Genomic DNA, 24,517 nt, shown 5'->3' on the forward strand with positions numbered 1-24,517 from the left:
TATACTGCGCTAGTCCTAATCAAGATAGGCGCGTCCCGGGCGCTGGCCCTCCGGGCGTCCGACAAGTCATCCCTAGGGTGAACCGGGCTGTTTAGGGCAAGGAAGGGATGGCCAGGTCCACCGGCGGCGGGGCAGGATCCGCGGGCTGCGTCGTCAAATGGAGTATTGGACGAATATTCGTGTGGCGGACTCTCCGGTAGGTACATGCGAACTCTTCCATGTTGGTTCCTCGTGATTGGGCCCCTATCCTCGCTACCACCTCGCACGTCAAGAGAGATGCTACAAGGAAGTGACGACGTTATACTTCTGCCTAACGCTATGGAAAATCCTGGTCCCTAACAGCAATTGCAAAAACAAAATCTACCGGGATCCGGGGCGGGGCTCAAGTAATTCCCCATCCCATCAAGCCAAAACACCCATTGGATCCCACCTCGGCAGCACCTTCGCCTCCTGCTTCAGGACATCCCGAATCTCAGGCGGAACAAGGCTGAAATCGACCACGGCCTGGAAGACATACTCGTCCATCCACCGATCGCTCATCACAAACCACCCCTTATCACCCGACGCCTCGCCCCAGGAGTTCTCGACGCGCCAGCGGATGGTCTTCTCGTTTTCAATATGCGCCGCCGTGATGACCATCGCGTGCGTCATGGCTGTCTCCCCGCAGGCGAGCCGCTCTGCCTTGTTCATGCCCAGACTGACGTTGAAGCCAAGGGAGAGATCGAGTAGATCGGGGTCCATGACGCCCGAGGCCCGGTCGGAGAACTTGCCCACGTCGCTTCCGAAGAAAACAGGGTGACCGGCTTTCAGCATTGCGATGACGGCTCTTTTGAGGACCTGTGCTGATTAGCAATAACTTTCATAGAACAGGACGGGGCGTCTTACCTCCATCTCCACGTTGACATAGATTAGCGGCTTCCCCTCAACCACATTCCCCAGTTTATCCACCGTCAGTAGCCGATTATACTCGTTTCTCGGATCATTGACAAGACTGCACAGCCGACTAGGGCAAACCCTCGCGCGCGACTGCGAAAACGCACTGTGTCCAAACTCCAGCGGCGTCTGGCGGATCTCCCTCGCCTTCCCATCCGCGTCCGCATACTGCCACACAAACTCCTGGTTCGGGCTCGGTGGCGGCCCCAGCATAATCGTGACTAGCGAATGAATCTCCTTCAGGAACGTCTCCTTCACAGCTGCAAGCTTCACACGCTCCTGGACCAGGGAACTAGACGCAAGCCGCCGCAGCGCAAACGCATGCTCACGGAGCTTGGCCGTCAGCAACCAGTTCATCTTGCCGCTATTCTGCGCATTGAACGTATCCGGGTACACGTCGTGCGGGACAAGCCCATACTTCTTGACCAGGTTCGCGACCATATCCCACTGCCCGCCATCGGTGACCGGGTCCTCAAGGAGCTTCTGCACCAGGCGGGCAGAGATATCCTGGTCGGCTGTCTCGATGATCGCCTCGTAGAAGTAATTTGCCTTCTCGATCTTGTCCCAGTAGAAGAGGTACGCCTGGCTCAGTTCGAAGTTTTTCAGCCCGTACGTCTTCATGATCGGGACGCGGAAGATATTCGTTGATGCGAAGAGCCAGCAGCGGCCGGAGGAGCGCTGGTTCGTGATTGGGGAGCCTTCGATCGGGACTTTGAGGTTGAAGACCTGGATGTCGGACTTGAAGGCCGAGCGGTTTGCGAGGACGTCGGTGTATGAGGCGCCTGCTAGACTGGAGATCGCGAGGCGGTTCTAGTCGGCCTTTTAGTACCGCTCAAACATACCACGAAGATAATGACAAACCTTTGGATCCTCAAGCAATGTCTCGTTCCAGTCCTGCAGGCGATGCAGCGACACGCTGGGCTGCCGCTCCTCGATCTGGTACGGCGGGGCTGGTTTGTCGTCAGCATCCGTTTCATTTATCTGCATTTTTCGATGATAGCACAAGACATACGCGATTCCTTGACGGCATCTTCCTTCTCCGTAAACTTATCGCTCAGCCTCGCCGGTAGACGGGCAGCATCAATTTTCCCACAACGGGCCTTTTCGCCGTCGTGCGCTGGCACTGAGTAGCTCGAGCCCATAATGGTCGTATCCCTGACCTCTTTGAAGGAAGAGAGGGGAGTTGGTGAGACAGAGGTGGAGGAGAAGGCCGTCAGCAGGACTCAAGTGCGGGGAAGTGAGGACCCGGGAAGGCAGATAGCACAAACGCATCAGATTGGCCAGGAATGTTGCACACAATGCAACCGTAAGTGGCTTATCACTGCATTGTCCCATCCTCAGGTACGATTATTAGCATAGCAGCGTTGACAGACACTGGAGGGATAGCAGTCTTCTGGGCTTGAGATTGCGCCAATTCGCACAGGACAAAAAACAATCTTGTTTATTTCAATCTCTACCAATACGCGCGCATAATATCTATTCCAGGAATTGGAACCTGGCTTATAATAGAAGCTCTCGCGAGCTCCCATGGTACCTACCTAGGTAGGAAGCTAAGCCTCCTCCTCAACGGCGTAAGCAATGCGAGTCGCCATGGGCAAAGACCTCTTCAGCTCATTCATCACCCCGTTCCCAAAGACATTGCGCATGCCATGCTCGTCGCTTCCACTTCCAGCGGAGGACTTGCGGTAGCTCGAGGACGCATGAGCGGTTCCATGGCTGTTAGCATGATGGCCGTTCGTTTTCACCCCGTTAGTCTCCCTCTCCCTCTCCATTTCCTTCTCCCTCTCAACCTCGTCCCCGTTCACCGTATACCCCGTATCACTCGCATCAACAAACGCCTCGACCCCCGCGCCCTCGCGCGCGAACCCCCTCATGAGAACCTTATGTCTGCGCAACGCAGCGCCCATCTCTTCAGCCGAGACGTCGTTGAGAAAGACGCAGCGTCCCAGCGGACTGGGAACAGCGGCGCGAAGAAGGCCGTCGCGCGTTTTCAAGATCGCGGCCGTGGCTTTTCCCAGCAGTTCCTCCGTGAACAGCGCGTGGTCCATCGCTAGTCCGGCCCGACTGAACAGGTTCAGCAGCCGGATGTGCTCGCGGTCGCTGAGCAGCCCGCGGCCGTTCGCAAGCGTCGCGCTGTACGCCATGTCGATGGAGATGGCGTGCCCGTGGCGGAGGGGGACGGGGGGCGCGAGCTACGGTACACAAACTCGTTAGCTACCTTATGTATGGCTCATGGGGAGAAAGGGAATGGTGGACGGGTGCGGACCTCATGCAGCGGCGACCACGTATGCCCATACGCAATGACCCGGTCCAGCCCTATCTCATGCAGATTCGGCGCCTCGAGCTTCAGCATCTCGAGGATCCCGCTGCGGTTGATCTCATCGGCGGCCTGGCGGACTTCAACCGGGGCACCGGCCGCCCGTCCAAATTTGGTGGCGATCAGGCGCTCGCAGAACGTATCGAGGAGGTCGAATGTGCGGCCGTGCGCGCAGCTGGAGATCTTGATTAGCTCGGCGAATCCATTGCGGACCTGGGCCTCTGGGAGGGTGCGCAGGAACCCGAAGTCCAGGAGCGTGTGCATGGGGGCGTGGTACGCGCCCAGGCGGTTCTTGTAGTTGTTGTAGTTGACGGCGACTTTTATGCTCACGGAGGCGTCGATCAGCCCGATTACGGTTGTCGGGATGCGGATGTAGTTTGTGTTGCGGCGGTAGGCGGCGCAGGCGAAGCTGCGTGTTGCCGTTAGTGGTGCCTTGGAGTGCAAGGGGGGACAGCTTACCCGGCGACATCGGTGACGAGTCCTCCGCCCTGGATGGATTAGCGTTATAGGGGTGCCTTCGGGTCAAGTTTGAGGGCACATACGACAACGAGAACGGGCTCCTTCCGCATAATGCCAAAGTCATTCATCACGTCAACAATGCTGGTGAACGTATCCAGGCTCTTCGCCTTCTCGCCAATCATCGTCTGATGGATCTGCAGCTTCAGACCGTGGTGGCCAAAGTAGCGCTTCATCTCGTCGCCGTACAGGTCATAGATGTTCTTGTCCATGATGGCCAGACAGCGCCCCCAGCGCTCATACAGCCTCGCGAGCTGCGCATGCTGCGGCTCAAAGACGCCATCCAGGAAGGTAAAGTCGTACTCGATCTTCTCGTACCCCTCGACATGGAAGCCGGCGGGGGTTTCAGACACGGAGGCCTTGAGGTCGGACATGGTGCTACTGTCTTTGGGAGCGTAGGTGTATGATATCCGCTAACGAAAGAACGGAATACCACTACCGTAGATACTTGCTTGAGTGATGAATGTGAGAGGTCGATCGACTGAGTGGAAGGAAGATTCCCAGGCCCGTGGGCGGTCCGGGGTAGTCTAGGCATCCCCAGGGCAAGACGTCAATCTAACGTCGCGCACATGTTGACACCCACGGGCCACCTCTGCAGCAGCCGAGTCAATGCGGTCAAATCAAGCTTTGCCCCATGTGAAGGGTGAGACATGCATAACGGGCCGGATCGACGTCAACGACTTAAATGGCGCATGTCTGATCTGCATGTCTCAGTTTGGGTCCGGGTGCCGTGTCTCGCATGCGCCGTCCCGGCCAACCTTAATGGTGCGCCGGGTGTCTCGGATGACGCCGGTGGTACAGCTTTGACTTCCCGCGCCGGCTGGAACATGTCTCGTCACGGCGCCTCATTCTGTGCCATTTTTGTGATTGGTCGGGGTTGGATGGGACCAGGGACTTGCATGGGAGACCGAGTCTGCAAGGGCGATCTAGACGGGTTGACGGCCTGGCATGGGGATCTCAATGAATAGCTGATCATGATCTCGATGGGCCTATTCGGGATGGTGAGTTACGGTTTACGGATCATTTGATCATTTCATGGCTGCACACTCCATGGCTCATGCCCTGCACATTCTTGCGCCCTAGTCCGCCAACACACCTGAATGGGGTAGATCCTAATCGAAACAACCTACTGCAACTTGATATAATTATGCCAGAAGCAATATCGCCGCTCATGACAAAAGACACCTTCGACGCCTCGAAGGCATACGCCGCGCAGGAAGAAACCGCGTTCTTCGACGACGGGCGCGAGATCGAACTACTGCACTTCGTCTACTCGCATCCAGACCTCGAGAGCATCCGAGGCTCACCGCAGAGAGTCCTCGACGCGATCGACGAGTATGCCCGCACGAGGAAATATCTTATGAATGTCGGCGAGGCCAAGGGGAGGATTGTGTGTGATTTGATTGCGGAGGTGAAGCCAACGACAATGGTATGTAGTTCCACGCTCAAGGAGGTCTTCTCGGACGAATGCTTATACTATCGTTATTCAGGTCGAGCTAGGCGGCTACGTCGGCTACAGCTGCATCCTCTTCGGCGCCGCCGTCCGCGCCGCCGGCGGAAGTCGCTACTTCAGCCTGGAGATGAACCCCGAGTTCTCAGCGGTGATCATGGCGCTCGTCTCGCTCGCGGGCCTGTCGGACATCGTGAAAGTCGTCGTCGGGGCGAGCGATGCGTCCCTGGCCCGACTCTTCTCAACCGGCTCCCTGCAGCACATCGACCTGCTGTTCCTGGACCACTACAAGCCCGCTTACACGACGGACCTGAAACTATGCGAGGAGTTGAAGCTGATTACGCCGGGCTCGGTCCTTGCAGCGGACAACGTGATCAAGCCCGGGAATCCGCCGTATCTAGAGTACGTGCGGAGCAGTGTGCGGGAGAAGAGGAGGAAGGTGCGGGAGGCTGGTGGGGGGCTGGCGAATGGTCGAGCTATGCCTGGGAGGGCAGTGGATCAGTATAAGGGTAAGAGTGGGTTTGGGCGGATGAGGCTGAATCAGAGCGCTGGGAATCCGGATCTTGTGTATGAGAGTCGCCTTGTGGAGAGTTTTGAGCCGACGGGTGAGCCGGTGAGTAGAGCAGTGCCCGGGCTGATATCTTGGATTGACGACTGATATTCTATAGGATGGCGTGGAAATTACCAGGTGTGTGGGGGAGGGGCAGTAATGGCAAGGAGACTTTATCATATGCCGTAGCTACGATCCGCATAGTCTCAAAGCAATTATAATATTCTGTAAACTACAATTCTATGACAGCACGCCACGGTTCAAGTAGTACTGTTTCCTGAAACACCCCTCTAGCCCGGGCATCTCGGAAAAGACATTCCCTCAAGTAGGCTAGTCATGACATAGGCGAGAAGCACAATGCATCCACCGGACGTCGGGCTGCAGCGTTTGCAGAAATAACCTTGGAACATGACGTGGACGTTCCAGCAATCTTACCAGGATACCCAAGGTCCGAGACAGCCGGTGCATATGAACATGACATCTTCTCGGCCTCCACCTCACAGTATCCCCAGTTAGCCCTCCTCACTCGTCCGCCCACAGCACAACATTTGGAAGCTGTAGAACCCACCCGCTTGTGGAAAATGGCCGACCCCTTCTTCCACAAGCATATCCCCAAGAACACCCTCCTCATCGCTCTGAGCCTCCTCATCCTGCCCATAACAGCAACACTCACAATCGCGACTTTGCTTTGCAGCTATGTATCGGGCGCCTCTCCACAAAAAAGCGCCAGCAACGCCCCCGGCACCAAAACAATCCTCGTAACCGGCGTGTCCATGACGAAGGGCCTTGTCATCGCGCGGATCCTCGCGAGAAATACACCCCATCGCATCATCGGCGCAGATACTGAACCAGCCTTGATACCGTTTACCTGTCCGGGTCGGTACTCGCGCGCCGTGGGCAAGTTCTACAGACTCGATTGTCCAGCTCCAGACAATCCAAAACCGTACATTGACTCCCTGCTCTCTGTCATCCGGAAAGAAGGCGTGCATTTATGGATCAGCTGCAGCAGTGTCGTTGGGGCCGTTGAAGACGGTGAGGTTATGGCCACAGCGCGCCGCGAATTCGGGTGCCATTTCGAGGCAATCCAGTTTGACGCTGGCACTGTGCGGAAGTTCCACGAGAAGGACGCGTTCATGGCGTATATCGCGGGATTGGGCCTGGCGGTGCCGGAGTCGCATCGGTGTACGTCTGTTGACGAGGTTGAGCGCGCCTTGGATAACGCAGGTGAAAAGAAGAGATTCATCATGAAGCCGATTGGTGTCAATGATAAAGCCCGAGGGCAGATGATGACGCTCCTCCCGCTTGAAGCCGGGAGGGATACCTCGTGCTACCTGCGCGGTCTGGGTATATCGCCCTCGTCGCCTTTCATCCTGCAGCAGTACATCCCCGGTAGCGAATACTGCACGCACTCGCTGGTTGTCCGCGGGGATGTCAAGGCCTTCGTCGCGTGTCCGTCGTCCGATATGCTCATGCACTATGCCGCCCTCCCTCATGACTCCGCGCTCAGCGTCAAAATGCTGGAGTTTACGAGGCGCGTTGCGGAAGACGGTGGTCCGGACTTTACGGGCCATCTTAGCTTTGACTTTCTTGTTGATGGTGATGGCGCAGACGCGGCGCTGTACCCCATTGAATGCAACCCGCGCGCTCATACGGCTGTGGTGCTGTTCCAGGATACGCCGGAGATGGCGGGTGCGTACCTCTCCTGCTTCGAGACAAAAAAGGGCCAGTCCGGTGGTCGTGATGTCGTGGTGCCAAAGAGCCCGCGGTATAGCTACTACTGGCTCGGCCATGATCTCGTCACGTTGTTTATCATGCCGCTGTTGGTTTGGCTCTGTGGGCGCGCAGGGGGTCCGCTTGTGGATGTAGGGTCGAACATTGCGATGTTCCGGGACCATCTGCTGTACTGGCGGGATGGGACGTGGATTCCTTGGGACCCGTTGCCTTTCTTTATGCTGTACCATGTCTATTGGCCTGCGAAGTTGGTTGACTGTCTTGTTAGGGGGGGGGAGTGGAGTCGGGTTAATGTTAGTACGACTAAGATGTTTGAGCGTTGAGATGGAGTAGGAGAGAAGGATGCGCAGCAGTTTCTATAGAATTGTTCATGAATGGCACCATTAAGACGGTAAAGTCTTTCCACTATCTCAATCAGCAGAAACTGTTTATGGGGGTGAAGTTTCTCAAACTCCCTTGACCCTACCTCGTAATCCGTCAGGCCCATAACTAGGTGATCAAAGTGTACTCTTTGCTCAGTTAATATGGATGCTTTGATGGCCTGGCTAGTACTTGGAATGAAGTTGCACCTTGTCCTGATCCACCTGTTTAATACCGCGAGAGCAGACTATATGCCTACCATACCCGGATGTCGTTTATTGTTTATTGTCTTTTGTCTAGTGTAATCTGCGTAGTCGCGCTCTACCTCCTCGGCGGTCCTCTATTTCAACATTGCTGGCCTCCGTACGAGACCTGTCACGATCCCTCTCGTCTTGAATTGATTACCTCGGGTACATGAGTAGCTATTTCCCGCTGTTGGTACCCCGTAGTGGCGGTTGGAGTTGGATGCGCTGTGTAACGGGCCTGCAGCGAGCAAGCATGTCCCAGTCTTGCCCTGGGTTCTCACTTCTCAGTGGCTCAACTTCTGGATCCCATGTCCTGGTGCTTAGACCTGCACGATATTGAACGCCGATTCCGGTCCTCGTTCAATCTAACAACCCCTGGAGTTCGGGTTTGGGAGTTTCGTTATACTTTCCTGACTATTTGTGCTTCCGGAATTGGTGGCAATTGTTTAGCGTCCATTCGTGAAAAGTGCGTGTAGTCTTTATTGTTGCTGTGGAGGTGACGAAAACATATATTTTTGGCCGCTGGGCACTGCGCGCAAATGTCCTGTTGCAGGTTGGGTCACCAAGATCCAACTGCTCGTCTCGGATCAGTAGACGCAACACAGCAAATTCTGCATTCATGTACTGTCCATACGTAATGCCAGAAGTATAGGTGCTTATGTTCCACGATTTCATTGTGTGGCACGTGCTCAGCTGGCTCATGTTTTGGATAGTAGACCAGTAAACCAATCAAGAGACGGCAATCTTATCAGATGTTGGATCAGATTAGATAAGCGGAGGATCTGATAATCGAAATTGCTCCACCGTCTTCCCCTCCTCGAGTCCTCATCCGCGTTTTCTCTCTCAGCTGTGTCTGGGGTAGCGGCGTCTGGCCTTAACGTTTCTCTTTCCTAATTTCTTTCTTCCTTGTACATATTTTCCTCGGAGCTCGCCGGCCTGATCCTATCAACGGAGCGCCGTGTTCCCAGCCGCGCCCGGCCGATCACCCTACGCGGTTCTTGCACTGCTCCCTGACCGGATGTGCGCCCGCGACGTGTTTTTATTTTACCAACAGTTCTCACTTGATCTCTATAGACAATCTTAGTCATGAAATTTTTCGTGTGTTTATCCCTCCTCGCTACCGCCGCATCAGCCCGCTCGAGCATCGTCCCCGTCAACGAGCGGTGTGTCGACTCCATAACAACAGCATACACATACGTAACCTTCGCTGGCTCGCCATCACGGAAATTCCTAGAGCAGCGATGTCGGAACCCCCTTGCCGTGACGTCGATCTATGCTTCGGCCGATATCTACTGTCGACCGAATGAACGGGAAGCTGGGATCCGACGGCTCGAGTGGATGTGTGAGGAGGCGGACCTGGAATTGTTGTCGAGGGAGAAGGTCAAGGAGAATCTGACAGAGGACGCCATTTTACACATGAGGAGGGTGGACTATTTGGAGTTGGATATGGGGACCCCGGTTAGGTATCCTGTTCTGCTTTCGGCCGAGCATTATCGCAGGGTGTTTTTGACGATGGTGAGTCTTTTGATGAGAGTTCTTGCAGAGATATCTGATTTGCTTGATAGAATACGTGGGCGTATGAGAGCTGGACGCATTATGCATATGGGTATGCTTTCCTCGTGCCGCTGACCGCGATGTCTAACCAGTCAATGCAGATACATCGGCTACCTGTACTGGGCATGCATTCTCTCGCTAGGGATGCTGAACAAGATGCTGAACCACTTCATCATCTCCCGTTACGAAGAGAGAACCCTGCTCTCGCGACACTCGCCCTTACGACGAATCTCCCACTTCCTCCAAACACACCTCCTCGTCCCGACTGCCTTCCCCTCCCACGGCCGGGAGTTGCTCTGTTGGACATTCTCAAATCGTGCCGAGGCCCTCGTCACCCTCGGCTTCTGGATTCTCAGCACCCTTCTCTGCGCCGTTAGCTACCGACTGTCGACGGACAATATATAGTGCGCACTCTCTCTCCGACGTTCTTTCCCCTCTAACATCGTCAAGCTGGCCAGACACCTCCACCCAACTTATTCGGTACATGGCCGACCGCACAGGAATAATCTCGTTCGCGAATCTACCGCTCCTCTGGCTCTTCGCTGGCCGCAATAATATCTGCGCGTGGGCGACGGGGTGGAATTTCGCGACGTTCAACGTATTTCATCGGCATGTTGCGTGGATTGCGACGATCCAGGCCGTCGTACATACCGTGCTTTATCTCGTGCTGTTTTTCCAGAGTATGTTACCACTTGAAGCTTCCTCCCTGAAGGGCTCAATATAATCAGGTTATCGCTAACTTGGCCCTTGCATGGTAGACTCGAATCCGTGGAGGAAGCTTCAGAAACCCTACCTTTTATGGGGGACCTTGGTAAGTGCGAGATACCAAGCCTCGCTATATGCACTGTACTAAATGCATATGTAGGCAATGGCCCTGATGCTACTCATCCTCCCCCCGGCAGTGACCTGGTTTCGACACCGCGCCTACGAAACATTCCTGTTCATCCACATCGTCTTCTCAATCGGACTCCTTGTCGGGTGTTTCTAGTGTGTTCCATCTTCCCTCCCAAGTCCCTCCACTAACGCCCCTAGCCACACCATCATCTTCGAAACCCACGAGTACTGGTTCTACCTCTGGCTCCCCGTCGGGATCTGGGCCTTCGATCGCGGCCTGCGAATTCTCCGGGTTGTATACTGCAACATCCACGTCCACGTCCTCTCAAATTCCAGACACAAAAAGAAGATCCAGCTCCAGACCACAACAAGCACAGCATCCTACGACGAAGCCGCCGACCTGATCCGCCTCGACGTCATCCCCGGCGCTGGTGCTGGCACTGATATCCGTCTCCGCCCCGGACCCGGACAGTACTACTTCCTCTACCAGCCCTTCAGATGGACAGGGTGGGAAAGTCACCCGTTCACGCTGGGCAGCTGGGGATACATAGTTCGCCCGGCAGAAGGCAACCTTAAGTACACCTCCAAATCCGGCCAGACAACGCCCACAGCGCTAAAAGGCGACGAGGAAGTCGACGTCTCGCAGATCCCGCTGCTGTCTGACTCGTCCTCGGATAGTCACGCTACCTTGACACACGCCCACACCGATGGACCCTCTGGGGAGGTAAACGTGCAGCTCAAACTAACCTTCTACATCCGCCCCTACAACGGGTGGACGCGCGCCCTGCGCGACCAGTGCCGCGCCTCACCGAATCTCTCAAGTACCAGTACAAGCACGATCCTCCTCGAGGGACCCTACGGGACTGAATTCCCGGTGTGGCGGTATGAATCCGTCCTCCTGATTGCGGGGGGGACGGGGATCGCGTCGGCGGTGCCGTATATCCAGGACCACATTGCGCGGTCGGCGGGTGGAGACCATGAAGAAGGTGCTGGCGATGAGGAAGCCGAGGGGCCGGGTACAAGAACAAGGGTGCGCAATATGCAACTCCTCTGGGTAACGCGACAAGAAGAGTTCATTCGTGATCTCGCACGCAATGAACTTGGTCCCGCGCTAGGGAGAGGTGATTTCACGGCGAGCTTTTTCGCGACGGCGACGGCGTCTGATGCTTCCGCCCTTTCGCGAACTGGCCAGAGACAGCGACAGTACCCGCGCTCGCGAGTATCAGATGCGCGACAACCAAATATCGGTATCCCCACAATAGTACCCGGAGCTGAACGGTTGGGCAGCGGTGTGGATGTTGATATCACACCCGGCCGCCCGAATCTAGAGAAGATCATCGCCACCTTCGCAGAAGAGGCGCACGCTAGTGATTCTTCTGCGGCGGTGCTAGTCTGTGGGCCGCAGCGGATGGCGGATGAGGTTAGGGCTGCGGTTGTTTGGGCGTTGGGGCGCGGGATGGTGGTGAGGTATGTCGAGGAGAGTTTTACTTGGTGATGGATGGTAGGGTGAGGATGGTGCCTATTTAGGTCCCATGAGTTGAATAGATGTATATATCGATGCTGTTAGAGAGTTAGAATGGACATACTATGCATTGTCGCCTGAAATTTGACTTGAACCTTGACGGGGGATAGGGGTGGGAATTCTGAAAGATGGGACGTGACATGTCTGGCCCCAGGACAGCGGAAGTATTGATTGAGTAGTCTACACATGCCAGGATGACGGAAATGCCATATCGACCTCGCATGCAATGACTATTCAACTGAAACGGCAACTAAGGATTGACTGTTTGCAGTGATGGAAAAGCATGGGCATAGCTCAATCTTGCAGTCAAAATCAACGATATGGGAGAAGTCATGTTTAGTGAGTGATAGTGTTGACCCGGCACCTGTTGTCTAGGTAGGGCTGCCATTAGCTTCCAACGTATAAAATCCCTCTCAAGGCAGCCCATTTCACCTCCATCATCACAGCCACAACGTCCTTTCATATCCACCCACTCTCACTGACCCCAACAGTCCACTCCTGATGTCTATAACATCAACCAGCCTCAACCAAGTGCAATTCACCATTATGACCCTCGACCTCCTCGCAACCGCCGTCCTGGCCACCGCAATCCCGCACGCCCCGTCCCCTGCCCACAGCACCACCAACGCCGCGCTCATCTTGCAAGCGCAACATAACCCTCGAGCATGCAGCGATACCATTTAGCCACGGATCACTCTGGTGCCCCATTGATCATCTGGTCTCGGCGTCACCACTCCCTCCAAAACAGCGTCATTGTCAAGAAGGACATTGCACAGGCGCAGAAGTTGGGGAAATGCTCGAGCGGGACGTATCCAGCCTGTGCGGCGAGGATTAGTAGCCAGAAGAGCGCGATAATGGCTTTTGCGTAGGCGTTCACCATGGTGGGTTGCTGGACTATGGGCTTGTAATGGGACTATGGCAGGACACATGAGTAGAATGAATGGACGGGAGTGGAGTTGGACATACAAGAAGGTGGTCTCTCTGTGAGCTAGCAAGACAATAAAAGCGACAATGTATGGCCAATCTCTTTAGGTGAATGGAGTTCCTAAATTACAGTTTAAAGACTGGGGTGAGAAACATGCAGCGGCCTTGATCAGATAATCGCAAGACTGCTCTAGAGCAGAGTGAAAAAGAGGCCGGGGCCACCACGGCTGCTATATAGGTAGGCAGCTGCAGGGGCTGGGCATCGATCACTCGGCGGTATTAGTGCTATCGTGGGAGTGTTACTCGGGGAAGCATCATTGGCCGTTGGTTCTCTGTTGGGTTAAGACACTAAATGAAGGACCATTGCCAACCTAGGTAGGTACAAAGAAGCAGCGCGTCCTCCAACTACTGTGGCTCCCTTGGTTTCAGCAGGCGCACAGGCTCGGACTCGTGTCTCCTATGACCCTTCCATTTGTCTACCTCGCATGACCGGGGATTCTTCCAGAAGTCTGGGTTTAATGGATGGATACATAGATAGGCTTGACCTGGTGGACATTCATTACAATCGAGCAATTGCCCTAATCCCGCCTGCACGCCAATCACCGTAGCTGGACCTGCGATCTCCTGCATCATGATTTGATCACGGCCCAGCGAAAGACGTCGTACAAGCCCCTCATCCTCATGATGTCTGTGATTTGCAACGCAAAGCTCATCGCGACCAATATTTGGGCTCTGCTTGGGGGGCCACGACTTGAATGGCGGGCATCGACTTTCAAATTTGATGAACCGGTGATACTTGCGGTATGACTGATTAAATGAAGACCATCGCTGATGCGATCAAGAAGGCATGGGATGAGGTCCATGGTAAGAAGTATAATGATGCTTGCAAACGTCACAGATTTGATCTGAACCCTGGGTCTAAGCCTGGTCAACGTGAACTAACGTGCCCACCCCGACTCCCCGAGTCCTATTTTCAGGCTCACTAAATCTCTCGCAGCCTGTACCACTGTAGCAACCAGCTAGCTGGCTCCCCGAACCCGGCAAGTGCTGCGCCTTATCAAGGAGTGTCGCCGTCCGCCAGTTAGGGCTTCCCGCTAGCCGCCGACACTGCGAAGCCCTGTTGACATACCCCAATCATGAACCTACTATCCCTGCGGCACAGCACCCTTGCATGAATCTTAAGAACCGGCCTGGGCCAGTCCTACGCACAGCCCCGCTCTATAACCGTGCTGCTTGACTTCCTTGCTTCGTCCACACCTTCCATTTCAATCCGAACTTAACTGCGCTGAGCCACATTCGCTGTCCGGCGTGGCAGAGCAAAGGTGGGTTGCACTTGCGCCCTAGGCAGCGAAATAATTGTGGTAGTAGTGGGCGTGAGCCGGTATATAGTGATCGCCAGATCCCCACCCCCAGCTAGTTTCCCAATCTTCAATTCCAGTAATTCATCTGTCGACAAACCACCTTGAAACAAGACGCCATGTCATATCAACGTCCATACTCATCCCCCTACACACCCTCGCCCTCACCCCCTCACCTCTCTACCATCCTGAACCTCTACCCCGATGCCGAACCCTACTGCGCCGGCTACGCCCCATCACAAGGCCGACGATGCCACATGCGCACGAACGCCCGCGGCCGATCGCTGGCCCTCTCACTGCTCAACGAAGCCACGAAGGATATCCGGGCGGGATATATCCCAGACGAAGATCTGCTCTTTACCCTCGCGCACGCAACGCTCTGCACGCGCTTCCATCAGAATCAAGCACCCACTCTTGTAGCGCGCTGGAAGGGCGCTATCGAGTGCTTCTTCGATAAGCAGGGTGCACCTCCAGCTACAGAGTATGATGCGGGAGGCCAACAGTGGTTCGAGGACTGCATATCCGGCCGCCGTAAAATGGACTCGCTCGACGAACTGGAGAGTTTCACGCGTGCTCTCCTTTACCCGGATTTCGCACCGACGCCTACCACCAGACGCTCGGGCGGCGCGTCAGGAGTATCAGTCTCTCGGAGGATACCTGCACCAGCGCGATTTGGATTGCAACCAACTGCGCGTCGGACATCAGCGTCTCGTGCCCAGACTGAGTCTGGAAATAGCCTCGTTCGCGAAACGGGGGCTCCTCCGGCTCCAACCCAACGTAGTGCGACGAGGAGATCTAGGGCGACTACGCCTGCCCCTGCTCCTCAATCTGCACCTGCAACTGCAACCCAGGGGCTATCAGCAATCACTTCGAGATCGGCTGCCCAGGATACAAGGACATCCGCTCAAGCGCAAGCACGGGACACAGCCTCCGTCGTGAGAAGAACTGGACAGAGTCAGGAGCGTCGAGATGGAGGTGATCATGACACCCGCGGACGTGGTCAAGGCCTCTCTCCCACCATGGCACCTGGGACACCTTTAGTGTCCACGCCTCTCTCAAGCAGTATATCAGTCAGAGCCCCTTCACCAACGAGCCCGACGAGCCCGACGAGCCCGACGACCACGACAACAACTACTACGACAACCACTACCACCACGACGACGACAACGACGACAACGACGACGACGACAATAACGACCGTACGTCCAGACACCAACGCTACCTCCAGTCCTAACCTGCTCGACGCACCCACGGCCCCTCGCCAGCCGATTCAATCAAGTGCCTCTGCACAATCGCATCCCCATTCGCCGTCTATCCCTACCTCCTCACCCGGGACTCAAAGAGTACCCCCAGCTTCTGCTCCTGCTCCTGCTCCCGCTCCTGCTTCCACCTCGGCTACTATTACTACTATCAGTGGGCAGACACCCCCGTCCGTCCCCAACTCAGAAGCGACTTCCACCGCTCATCAGAGGACACCAGGGCCCTCTACCCGTCCCAGACGGCGCCCGGTCGAGGGTGACTGCACCATCTGCATGGAGCCGTTCATATCGGACGAAGGAAGGGCTGGGTCTCGAGATGACGAGGGGGCAGTGGAAGAGCATATTGCCGGTAGTGGAGGGAGGGGGTCAGTCTGTGAGGTATCCTGGTGTAAGACACAATGCGGAGTCAATTATCACAAAAGGTGCATTACACAGTGGCTGGAGGCGTCGCCGAATTCCACGTGTCCGACGTGTCGGGGGGCATGGCGGAATTAAGTGGAGGTTCTCGACCTATACCCATGTTTCTCTATCTTTGATATCTTCTTGGCGGGTATTTCTGCGGCGTTTAGGTGGTTGCGACGGCGAATGAGCGAGTATGCCTTTGAATGGGATCTGCCATTATGAGTACGTAGCTAACAACCTTGTGTTTCAATATGACATTGATCCATCATATCCTCCTTCATATGTCCTACATCGTGTCCAGCCCCTCCTGCATCACGGGTTATACCGGCTAAGATTGCCAGCCGTGATAAATAGCTTTCCATGTTTCGGTAGACCTGGCCGGTGGATGTATTGATGGCCAGCTAAACATCCTTGTTGTTCTTAAGTCGCTGCCGATTCCCCAGATCGGAAGGGCGGCATCCGAAATCAAATAGTGCGTATTTGTAGAAGTAGGTGGACCCGTCTCGTTCCCGCGATTCAACGACCAGCTTATCTCGAGCGATAAAGTGAACTGTAAGCTCGCCAAGAAAGCTGAAGTTGCCGTTCACATATTCGTTCACATCCGCAAAAAAGAGTTCTTCGCGCGGCGAAGGATACGAAACCTGCCTGGGTTGGCCACGGACCAGACTGCGGTGCTGGGGCTGTGCAGATTTGTCTAGGGCATCGATGTCTTTGTATTTTGAGGCAGGTAGTGCCAGGGATCCCACATTGAGCGGGTAGAGCGCTGGGCCCCTCGTACAGGATGCATAAAGGTGGCGGAACGGGTCAATGGCGATAGCCCCGAGTCTGAAGTCTTCCACCGGCCAATAAACCGTCTCCTCGCCTTGGTGGTGGAATTTGCCGTCGGCACCTGCCACAAACCTGTCGAGCTTGATCGGTGTCTCCTTTCCGTCGAAAGACCGCCGCTTCAGGGAAAGATCTTGGCTGATTATGACAAACCCTTCTTCGTCCGACGATGCCACGATGGATGCGTGATCAAAAGTTCCCACCCCAATTTGAAGATGTTGAATTGCACGCCCATTCTTAGCGTCGAAAACAGTAACACGGCCACTGGTGACCGGGTACCTCCTGGTAAAATCTCTTTTCTGGTCAAAGGTAATCGCGACTATCACTTGGCGTTCACCAAGCTTGGTCAGGGCTGTATAGTCTCTGGAAAGTAGCCACTGGTGGGGGACATAATAGTCATCCAGAGGGACTGGAATCTTCAATCCGCGATCATCCAGTCTAGTCTTGTAGAGACAGTGACCAGAGTCGATATCAATGGCCATCAAGTAGTCTGCGTTTCCGCGATGCTCAGTGACATGGTAGTACAGCTTGGTCGAGTCGAACAGCAGCGGACGTTCTGTTGGGATGTAGTCAGAATCACGCCTGTATTGGCGCCCCCATTTCTCTTCTCCTGTCTCCAAAACGAATAGATGATCTCTGATGGTGAGAGTGGAGAGTCGCGGGTGGTCACGGGTTCGAAGCAGAATATAACCGTTCGGGCTTAAATGCATGCTGATGAGTGGTCTTCTCTTGAGGGAGGTCGGGTGCCGAAGGGGCTTCAGCTTGATACCATAATCTTCTGGGTCGCCCTTTGTTTTCTGAATGGCCATTCAGTAGATGTCATGTTGGGACTGCCAAGCTACCAAATTCCCTGCCACGGCGAAGCACCGAGAATCGGTGCGGAAGTTGTAGCAGTGCTTCGGGCGTCCGGAAGTTAGAGCAGCACGCTCCTTGAATACCTGCGCTATTTTTGTGTGATCGCTGGGTTCTGCAAGTCCTTCAAGGGCCCAGAACTGGGGGTCGTGAAGACGAATCCCGTCCAGTGTTATCCATTCGTGGACGAACTTCCCCCAGTGGGTGTTGACCTGGTCGCAGCGAGCAAGGTCCGAAATGTCGAGGAGTCCCAGGATCATACCGAGACAGTCGGAGGGAAGGTAACGTAGAGGATCGCGTCTGGTGTTATTGGCACTGTTGTTGTCATTCTTGGTTGCAGGAGGGAGCTTGTTTGCGGAGTGTTTGGAGCCACGGGCGCCTTTGCGTTTGCGAGGCATCGTGAGGTGAGTGGGATGGAAAGCGATAGGTGGCGGACAATGAGTGGCCAAGCTGGAATGAAGGGAGGAATTGGAGGAGAGAGGAGTGAGAGGGAGAGGGAGAGTGAGAGGGAGGTGGAGGGAGTCGCTGAGGAAGGAGCAACACAACACACAAGGAGAGAGGTCACGTGCTTAGGCAAGCACCCAGCATGGGCTCAAGGTCAATCCGTTGATTCTTCAGGTGACAAGTATGCCGGAGTAATTGCCTTTGCTAAGAGCTTGTTTCAGGCTCCATGTCTAAGTTTTGACGCGGCCTAGTGGGCGATAAGACAGGATATTTCACAAAACGTGAGGGTGGAAGCAGAAGACTTCGCGGGCTCATGCTAACACTGTTACAGGGTACCGTTTCCTGAGGAGTTCTCTGAGTTATAGAGGCCGAAACTACGCAGCGGGTTTTACCCTGGTCTCAGAGATCAGGACGTTGGTCAAGCTGGGCTATTATGGTTGGTGGGTAGAATGATGAAGTTCCAAGAAACCAGTGGTAACCCGAATGAACTACAGCTTCATCGTGGTGATCAAGAAATCTTGGTATTCATATTCCATTGTAGGATTAACTAAAGCCAATTCTCTCCCGGGTACTTGAGCGTATCAGAGAAGTTGCAACCCAGTGTGCAAATATCAAAACAAATCAAACCATTTCCTGCGTCGTCCCAATACACTTCATGCCGAACGGAATCGCTCACTCCAGTCTACATTACCCAACTATTTGATTTTTCCAAAGTCCAAGATCCGATACGTGTATCGATGCTTCCCATAAGCGGCACAGTCAATCTCAACAATGATCCGCCCCGGGTCAACAAAGTGGACTGCATGCTCATACTGCATGGCTTGGTCAGGGAGGAATCGGTAGGGTCGACGGCGGGACCGAATGCTTGTGTCTTTTGGTGGAAGCGTCACTGGCTTCGATAGGCCGAAACGCCTCTTGACCTCTTTTTCATCCTCCTTCTCGGTTGCACCCGTCTCTGAAGCGGCAGGCTGGGAAGACTGGGCAGCATCAGGTGCGGCCAATGTGAAAGACCCAATATCAAGACCATTCATAATGTTGGAACGTGCGAAGAGGAGCTTGAAAGGGTCGATCGCGAGCCACGTGGATGGTTCATTGTTCCCCGGCCACTGGATGACCGTGGGAATACCACGCTGCTCGAATTTCCCGTCTGCGTCTGGTCTGAATTTGCGGATTGTGACTGTCCGAACGGGTTCGACATCATGGGTGATCAGGGCAAATTCTCGTCTCGTTGAAGCCGAGACCTGGATGTATGCGTGTGTTTCGGCGGGCATGTCCACTTGTATCTCTTGGACTTTCTTCTCGTTGTCGTTGCCACGCGTAAGCGTAACGAGCAGAATCCCCCCGGTAGCGGCAGGATCCCCAGTCGCTAAAGTCCCCTTGAGTCCAACCGCAAGAAATGTTTCATCTCCTGTCTGTCGAGCGTGGATGACACCAATATACCGGCGTGAAATCGATTGGAAGTCGAGATGCCGACGGAACGTCTCCTCGGGGACAAGCGGGCTGATGACGTCCCTGATTTTGTGCCGATACCTCTGAGAGTCCCGAAGAGTCTCCGTCTCCCGAGTCGCTATACACTTCTGCGAATCCTTCTTGCCATCCCGCCATGAATCGAAGTAGTATATCCGGTGCTCCCCAAACACCAGCGGGATCTGCATCGACTCGCTCGAGCTGTGCTCGTGGTACCAGATCTCCTTGCCGTTCCAGGGATGAAACAGGTGGTCAGTGATGCAATGCCCCGTTGGTGACTGCGTGCGCACCAGGATGTAATCGCCCTCGTCGCTTATCCACAGTCTGACGGGAATACGCTCCTCAACCTCATCCTGGTAATAGCGTGGTCGGAATTCTCGCGCTCGCTGTAACGATCCTTTGTCACCGCGGCTGAGGTCTTTCCAGTAGATTTTTCGATCGACGAACCAGGCTATGCAATTACCTGCCAATGCAACCTGTGCGGAACTGGCCTGGAAAGTACGGACTGCCGTTGGCTTTCCAGAGAGTAAGGCGGCGGTGTCCTTGAAGAGTTTCACTGCTCTACCCTTCTCGTCTGCAATACGCTTGTTCTCGTCCCGACGTTTTCCTTCCGCCGTGCGGTTGTCATTACCTCCATCCTTGTCCTTGACTGGTTCTTGTTCGATTTCAGGCGCATCAGGGAAGTGAAGGTGCAGTCCGACTGCGTGGATCCAGGTCTGAACGAAGTCTCTCCAGGTCTGATTCAGGCGCTCGCAGCGGAGGATGTCGACAATGTCAAGCTGCTGGAGGACCAGGGACATGCAGTCGAATGGGAGACGACGCGCGGGGTCGGTGGTTTTGGTGGTATAGGGGAGCACGAAGTTGCAGTTCGGACATGTGGTGTGGTCGGGTGTGTTGCTGCCAGCAGTCTCAGCATTTGACGGGCGAGACATGCTGTTGAGGTAATAACTTGAGCTTCCAGGTACTGAATCGAAATGGTAGAGCTTGGGGTGGAAGTGTGAGGTTGTGGGAGTGGGTGTTGTGTTGTGTTGCTCTGGGGAGGGAAGACACTTGACCCCCGTACAAACAGGACAAACGCTCTCCGTCAACCCCTCCAGTGTTTGCCCTCTTCCATCCTCTCCTGTTATCATTGCTAACCTGCTTATCTTCATGATCTTATGGTAGTTATCGCGCCATCTTTCAACGCGACTTTGCTATGCCAACGCTCCCCGGAGCAGTCCCCTGGCAACGGCTACTCTTCTACTCATGGACGTATATTTTCAGGAAACAGACGATATGAAAAGAGCGGAAAGAACAAACAAGCCGAGTGAATTTGAAGACAGTATAATGGTTAGAACCCTTTTTCCCGCATTAACCTTGACTGATTAATCAGAGCCCCAGGAACGGCCATCACGCCTCAAACATCTCCCTCGCAGCCGCCATCTCCTCCTCAGACGGCCTATTCACAATCATGAGGTACAGAACATTCTGTAATAACAGTTAGTGGTTTCTCCTGATGTCCGTGGGGGCAATTGGACTTACACTGCTGAGAAACTTCTTCGCACCCCCAACCAGACCGCCGCGACCTCTCTGTCTCGCGCCACGAATCGATTCAAACCCTCTAGATCCTTGAGAATATTCACCGTACGGCGCGGTCTGTGGTTGCGACTGTGTTTGATACTCCTGGTCCACCACAATCCCGCTTTCTTGCTCCGCATAATGCTCTTCATACCGTCGCTCATGACCCCGGTCACGGTCACGGCCACGGCCACGCCCACCGCGACGCGCCGAAGCAACAGCGTGGATAATGCCTCCACCAGGTAAATCCCGCAGTCCGATATTCCCCCCAGGAAGATGCGCAAATCGCCCACCAGCAATACCCCTCCGTCCCTCCGGTGCACGAGGCCTGATCTCAGAACTACTGATGTGCCCGCCGCTCACGAGACTAAGGAGGTCGCCGCTGCTCGCGGGATGAGAAGGGTCCGCGTACCGCGATGTGAAGGTTGGTTTGGGCGCCATGTTGAGGGCGCTTGTGGGATTCTCCATTGTCTACTACGTTGTTAGCATGGCGAGCGGGAAAAGAGCTGGAGGTAAAGTAAGCATACAAATTTCGCCCGTCCCCTCCGATCAAAGTAATCCGCCAGAAACTCCCGCTTCTTCAACTTCTTTATTTCCGTCTCAGACCCCGACGCCGCGACAGCATCAAGGCCCGGGAAGATCAGCGGCGCGGCCTCGGGAAACGGCAACTCATTCTGCGTCCGTCCGTGCGAAGACTTATACTTATGCTTGAGTTTTTTCAGCCTCCCAGCTCCACCACCATCAACAGCCGTTGAAATGGCGGTATTCAGATCGAACTTCCTGATCGTCGCATCAGACTCCGGCTCCCATGTCATGATCAGACAATACAGGCCTCGCGGGCGGAAGAACTCCTCGTTGATTTTGTCGAAGTACGCGTTTGTCTTGCGCCGCCCTTCAACTTGCATTGCGGCCTCTGTGCCGAGCTGAATTAGCGTTGAGACGGCAAACGAAATTGCGCCAGGGAGCCAGAGGGTTCCGATGGACGCGAGGTTCAGCGCGTACAGCCATGGCGTTGCTTGGCAGGCTTTGTTGGACGTCTCGAGGAAGGAGAGGAATGTCTTTTGGTCGATGCCGAAGTCTTGCAGGATTGGGGCGTAGGCGCGGATGAAGCCGCGCTTGTTGCTTTTGGGGCGCCGTTGTGGGAGGATCACGGGGTACGGGAGTTTAGGGGCTGTTGTGGGTGTGTATGAGGGTGGTGGAGGGGGTGTCCAGAGGAGGAGCTCTTCTTCGTTGGCGGTAGGGGATTGTTCATGCGCTGGATCATGGAGCTCGTCCTGTGCTTCGTCAAGCTCCCACTGCTCCTCTAGCTGCTCGACCGCCAGCTGCTGCTCTGTCTCTGCCACGGCGGCGCTCCCTGCCTCGACCCCTGCTTCTCCATCTGCTTCTGGGCGAGGTGAGCTCCCACCTGACGCTCTGGCCTCGACCTCCTTCCTCTCTCGTTTATTCGCTTTGTATGCGGAGACGCTTTCCGAGGCTAGACCAATGCCCGCAGCAACGCCCTTGATGAGCTTCTCGACAACCATCTTAGATGTAAGTACGGAGCAATAAGAACTGAGCTGAAAAACAAAGTAGGGGAACAAATTTGGATTCCGAATTGACCTGCCAGCGAAGGAGGGCGTTTTATATCTCTGTTCAACTCGCTCAGGCCATCCAATCAGCCCGCTCTCATTGGACAGCCATGCCCAGCTGAAGACAATTAAGCCTTGGTAGGGTATATTAGGCAGCCGAATCTCCAGGACGAAGCTTTTTGTGAGGCTTAGCGGCAGCCTGCATTGTCCCATTGGCTCCCTTTGAACTTTGATCAAATTCTGTAGCCTGGGGAGCGAAACGGATACTTTTTGGGGTTAGTCTTGACTCTTTAGAGGCTGAACTCGGGTCCATGGAACAGCTGAGCCACACCGCTAGGGATGCCGGTTGCCGTCTCGGCTCGCTTCCGAGGGACCGAGACCCACTCTTACTTCTTTACAGAACCGTACGATAGACAAACACTAGCGGTATTTGCTCCTGACTAGCGGCATCAAACCCTGCTAGCGGTATTCAACTTCCACTAGCGGTTTTGGACCATGATACCCAACCAGGTTTTACAGCGTACAGTATTTATTTCTAGCGCGCGCAAATCGCAACCGCATCGCGATCGAAAAGGGGCTGATCCCTGCACATCGATCCTACCAAGGTCCAACACCCCTGCGTGTCTTTAATTCTCCGAACTATGCGCATTCCAACAACCACATGGCTTCTCAGCCTAGGCCTTTCGTCACTCGTTTCAGCTTCAATCCCAGCCTCGGTCCAAAATGAGACCGTCACTCGAGGCATCGATCTCTTCGAGATCCATCTCCCCGTGAACTGGAAGACTGCCGTTGCGCAGGATGTGCAGTTTGTGTTTGTCAAGGTACGCCCTCTTCTCCGCTAACATCAATCTTTCCACCGTGATTCTAACCTCGATCCAGGCAACCGAAGGCATAACCTACCACAACCCGCGCTTCAAATCCCAAGTGGCTTCTGCGCGCGCCGTCTCAGCTTCTAGCTCCAACACCACGAGACCAATCCTCCACGGCGCAATCCACTTCGCCCTCGCAGCGCACAGCACGGGCGCCGCACAAGCCGAGCACTTCATCGCGCACGGCGGGAACTGGACGGCCGACGGATCGACCCTCCCCGGCGTTCTCGAGATGGAGGGGAACATCCCGGGAAAACTGTGCCACGGGATGAGCGCCCCGCAGATCACGGACTGGATGATGGACTTTTCGAACCGGTATAAAGGGCTCACTAGTCGACGGCCGATCCTTTTCCTCTCGCCGAGCTGGTGGGAGAAGTGTGCTGGGGGTAATGAGACTTTTGCCGCGGAGCACCCGCTTTGGTTGGCGAATTGGGCGGATGAGATGGGGGGTTTGCCGGCGGGTTGGGAGGGGGCGATGTTCTGGCAGTATTCGGGGAGTGCGGGGGATGGGGTTAGTGGGGAGGGGGATGTTTTCTTTGGTGATGGGGGGGAGTTGGGGAGGTTTGCGAGGGGGGATGTATAGAATCTTGTAAAAATAATCTTTCCATCATGCCCGTGGCTGGTCTGTAAACTTGGTGGAGCAAGCATGTTGTTATACTAAAATTTGGTAGAAATATTGCAGTTCCCTGGTAAAACAGGAGTAAAGAGCGAACCCAGGTATAGTTCTATTATAGTTATACTAGAAACATAGGTAGGGGGTAAAAAATTGCCTAGGCAAGGGTTTTAGGGCTGGTAACATGCAGGATATAAAGCTTAGCTGCATGGTCCTAACTTAGGTTCCACGGATATGTGCTGAGCTTGAACATAAAGCCTAGACAAGGATACATAGCCTAGTACTACCATGGAATGGGAACTGCCTTAAAGGTTCACGCATTTTACACATAAATCGAGCGCATCCTCGCTTGCTCGACGGGCACCAC

The 24,517-nt window shown here is 54.7% G+C and overlaps 10 protein-coding genes across 10 annotated transcripts; 5 read left to right on the plus strand and 5 right to left on the minus strand.

Moving 5' to 3' along the window:
* Positions 1 to 402: 402 nt before the first annotated feature.
* On the minus strand, positions 403 to 2,075 carry DSM5745_06798 (C1 family peptidase; the record flags this gene model as incomplete). Its single annotated transcript, XM_026748814.1, has 4 exons — positions 403 to 837; positions 886 to 1,743; positions 1,795 to 1,883; positions 1,946 to 2,075. The coding sequence occupies 4 exons, from the start codon at positions 2,073 to 2,075 to the stop codon at positions 403 to 405; spliced, it is 1,512 nt and encodes a 503-aa protein (XP_026603118.1).
* Positions 2,076 to 2,483: 408 nt separating this feature from the next.
* On the minus strand, positions 2,484 to 4,140 carry DSM5745_06799 (sedoheptulose 7-phosphate cyclase; the record flags this gene model as incomplete). The annotated part of the gene is made up of 4 exons (XM_026748815.1): positions 2,484 to 3,125; positions 3,200 to 3,659; positions 3,710 to 3,738; positions 3,793 to 4,140. 4 exons carry the CDS (start codon positions 4,138 to 4,140, stop codon positions 2,484 to 2,486), a joined length of 1,479 nt encoding a protein of 492 aa, XP_026603119.1.
* Positions 4,141 to 4,913: 773 nt separating this feature from the next.
* Positions 4,914 to 5,926, plus strand: DSM5745_06800 (O-methyltransferase; the record flags this gene model as incomplete). Its single annotated transcript, XM_026748816.1, has 3 exons — positions 4,914 to 5,195; positions 5,257 to 5,829; positions 5,885 to 5,926. The coding sequence occupies 3 exons, from the start codon at positions 4,914 to 4,916 to the stop codon at positions 5,924 to 5,926; spliced, it is 897 nt and encodes a 298-aa protein (XP_026603120.1).
* A 421-nt stretch (positions 5,927 to 6,347) lies between these two features.
* DSM5745_06801 (uncharacterized protein) lies at positions 6,348 to 7,820 on the plus strand (the record flags this gene model as incomplete). Its single annotated transcript, XM_026748817.1, has 1 exon — positions 6,348 to 7,820. The coding sequence occupies one exon, from the start codon at positions 6,348 to 6,350 to the stop codon at positions 7,818 to 7,820; it is 1,473 nt and encodes a 490-aa protein (XP_026603121.1).
* Positions 7,821 to 9,188: 1,368 nt separating this feature from the next.
* On the plus strand, positions 9,189 to 12,696 carry DSM5745_06802 (ferric reductase family protein; the record flags this gene model as incomplete). The annotated part of the gene is made up of 7 exons (XM_026748818.1): positions 9,189 to 9,617; positions 9,668 to 10,028; positions 10,157 to 10,336; positions 10,415 to 10,467; positions 10,522 to 10,643; positions 10,689 to 11,957; positions 12,504 to 12,696. 7 exons carry the CDS (start codon positions 9,189 to 9,191, stop codon positions 12,694 to 12,696), a joined length of 2,607 nt encoding a protein of 868 aa, XP_026603122.1.
* A 1,717-nt stretch (positions 12,697 to 14,413) lies between these two features.
* On the plus strand, positions 14,414 to 15,813 carry DSM5745_06803 (uncharacterized protein; the record flags this gene model as incomplete). The annotated part of the gene is made up of 4 exons (XM_026748819.1): positions 14,414 to 15,074; positions 15,146 to 15,248; positions 15,300 to 15,493; positions 15,560 to 15,813. 4 exons carry the CDS (start codon positions 14,414 to 14,416, stop codon positions 15,811 to 15,813), a joined length of 1,212 nt encoding a protein of 403 aa, XP_026603123.1.
* A 543-nt stretch (positions 15,814 to 16,356) lies between these two features.
* Positions 16,357 to 18,030, minus strand: DSM5745_06804 (F-box protein; the record flags this gene model as incomplete). Its single annotated transcript, XM_026748820.1, has 2 exons — positions 16,357 to 17,577; positions 17,623 to 18,030. The coding sequence occupies 2 exons, from the start codon at positions 18,028 to 18,030 to the stop codon at positions 16,357 to 16,359; spliced, it is 1,629 nt and encodes a 542-aa protein (XP_026603124.1).
* Positions 18,031 to 18,771: 741 nt separating this feature from the next.
* Positions 18,772 to 20,475, minus strand: DSM5745_06805 (F-box protein; the record flags this gene model as incomplete). The annotated part of the gene is made up of 1 exon (XM_026748821.1): positions 18,772 to 20,475. One exon carries the CDS (start codon positions 20,473 to 20,475, stop codon positions 18,772 to 18,774), a length of 1,704 nt encoding a protein of 567 aa, XP_026603125.1.
* Positions 20,476 to 20,932: 457 nt separating this feature from the next.
* Positions 20,933 to 22,623, minus strand: DSM5745_06806 (uncharacterized protein; the record flags this gene model as incomplete). The annotated part of the gene is made up of 3 exons (XM_026748822.1): positions 20,933 to 21,010; positions 21,065 to 21,571; positions 21,628 to 22,623. 3 exons carry the CDS (start codon positions 22,621 to 22,623, stop codon positions 20,933 to 20,935), a joined length of 1,581 nt encoding a protein of 526 aa, XP_026603126.1.
* A 686-nt stretch (positions 22,624 to 23,309) lies between these two features.
* Positions 23,310 to 24,120, plus strand: DSM5745_06807 (putative secreted glycosyl hydrolase; the record flags this gene model as incomplete). Its single annotated transcript, XM_026748823.1, has 2 exons — positions 23,310 to 23,489; positions 23,548 to 24,120. 2 exons carry the CDS (start codon positions 23,310 to 23,312, stop codon positions 24,118 to 24,120), a joined length of 753 nt encoding a protein of 250 aa, XP_026603127.1.
* Between the last annotated feature and the right edge of the window lie 397 nt (positions 24,121 to 24,517).

This window comes from Aspergillus mulundensis (assembly GCF_003369625.1).
Source record: "Aspergillus mulundensis strain DSM 5745 chromosome Unknown scaffold_6, whole genome shotgun sequence".
NCBI lineage: Eukaryota > Fungi > Ascomycota > Eurotiomycetes > Eurotiales > Aspergillaceae > Aspergillus > Aspergillus mulundensis.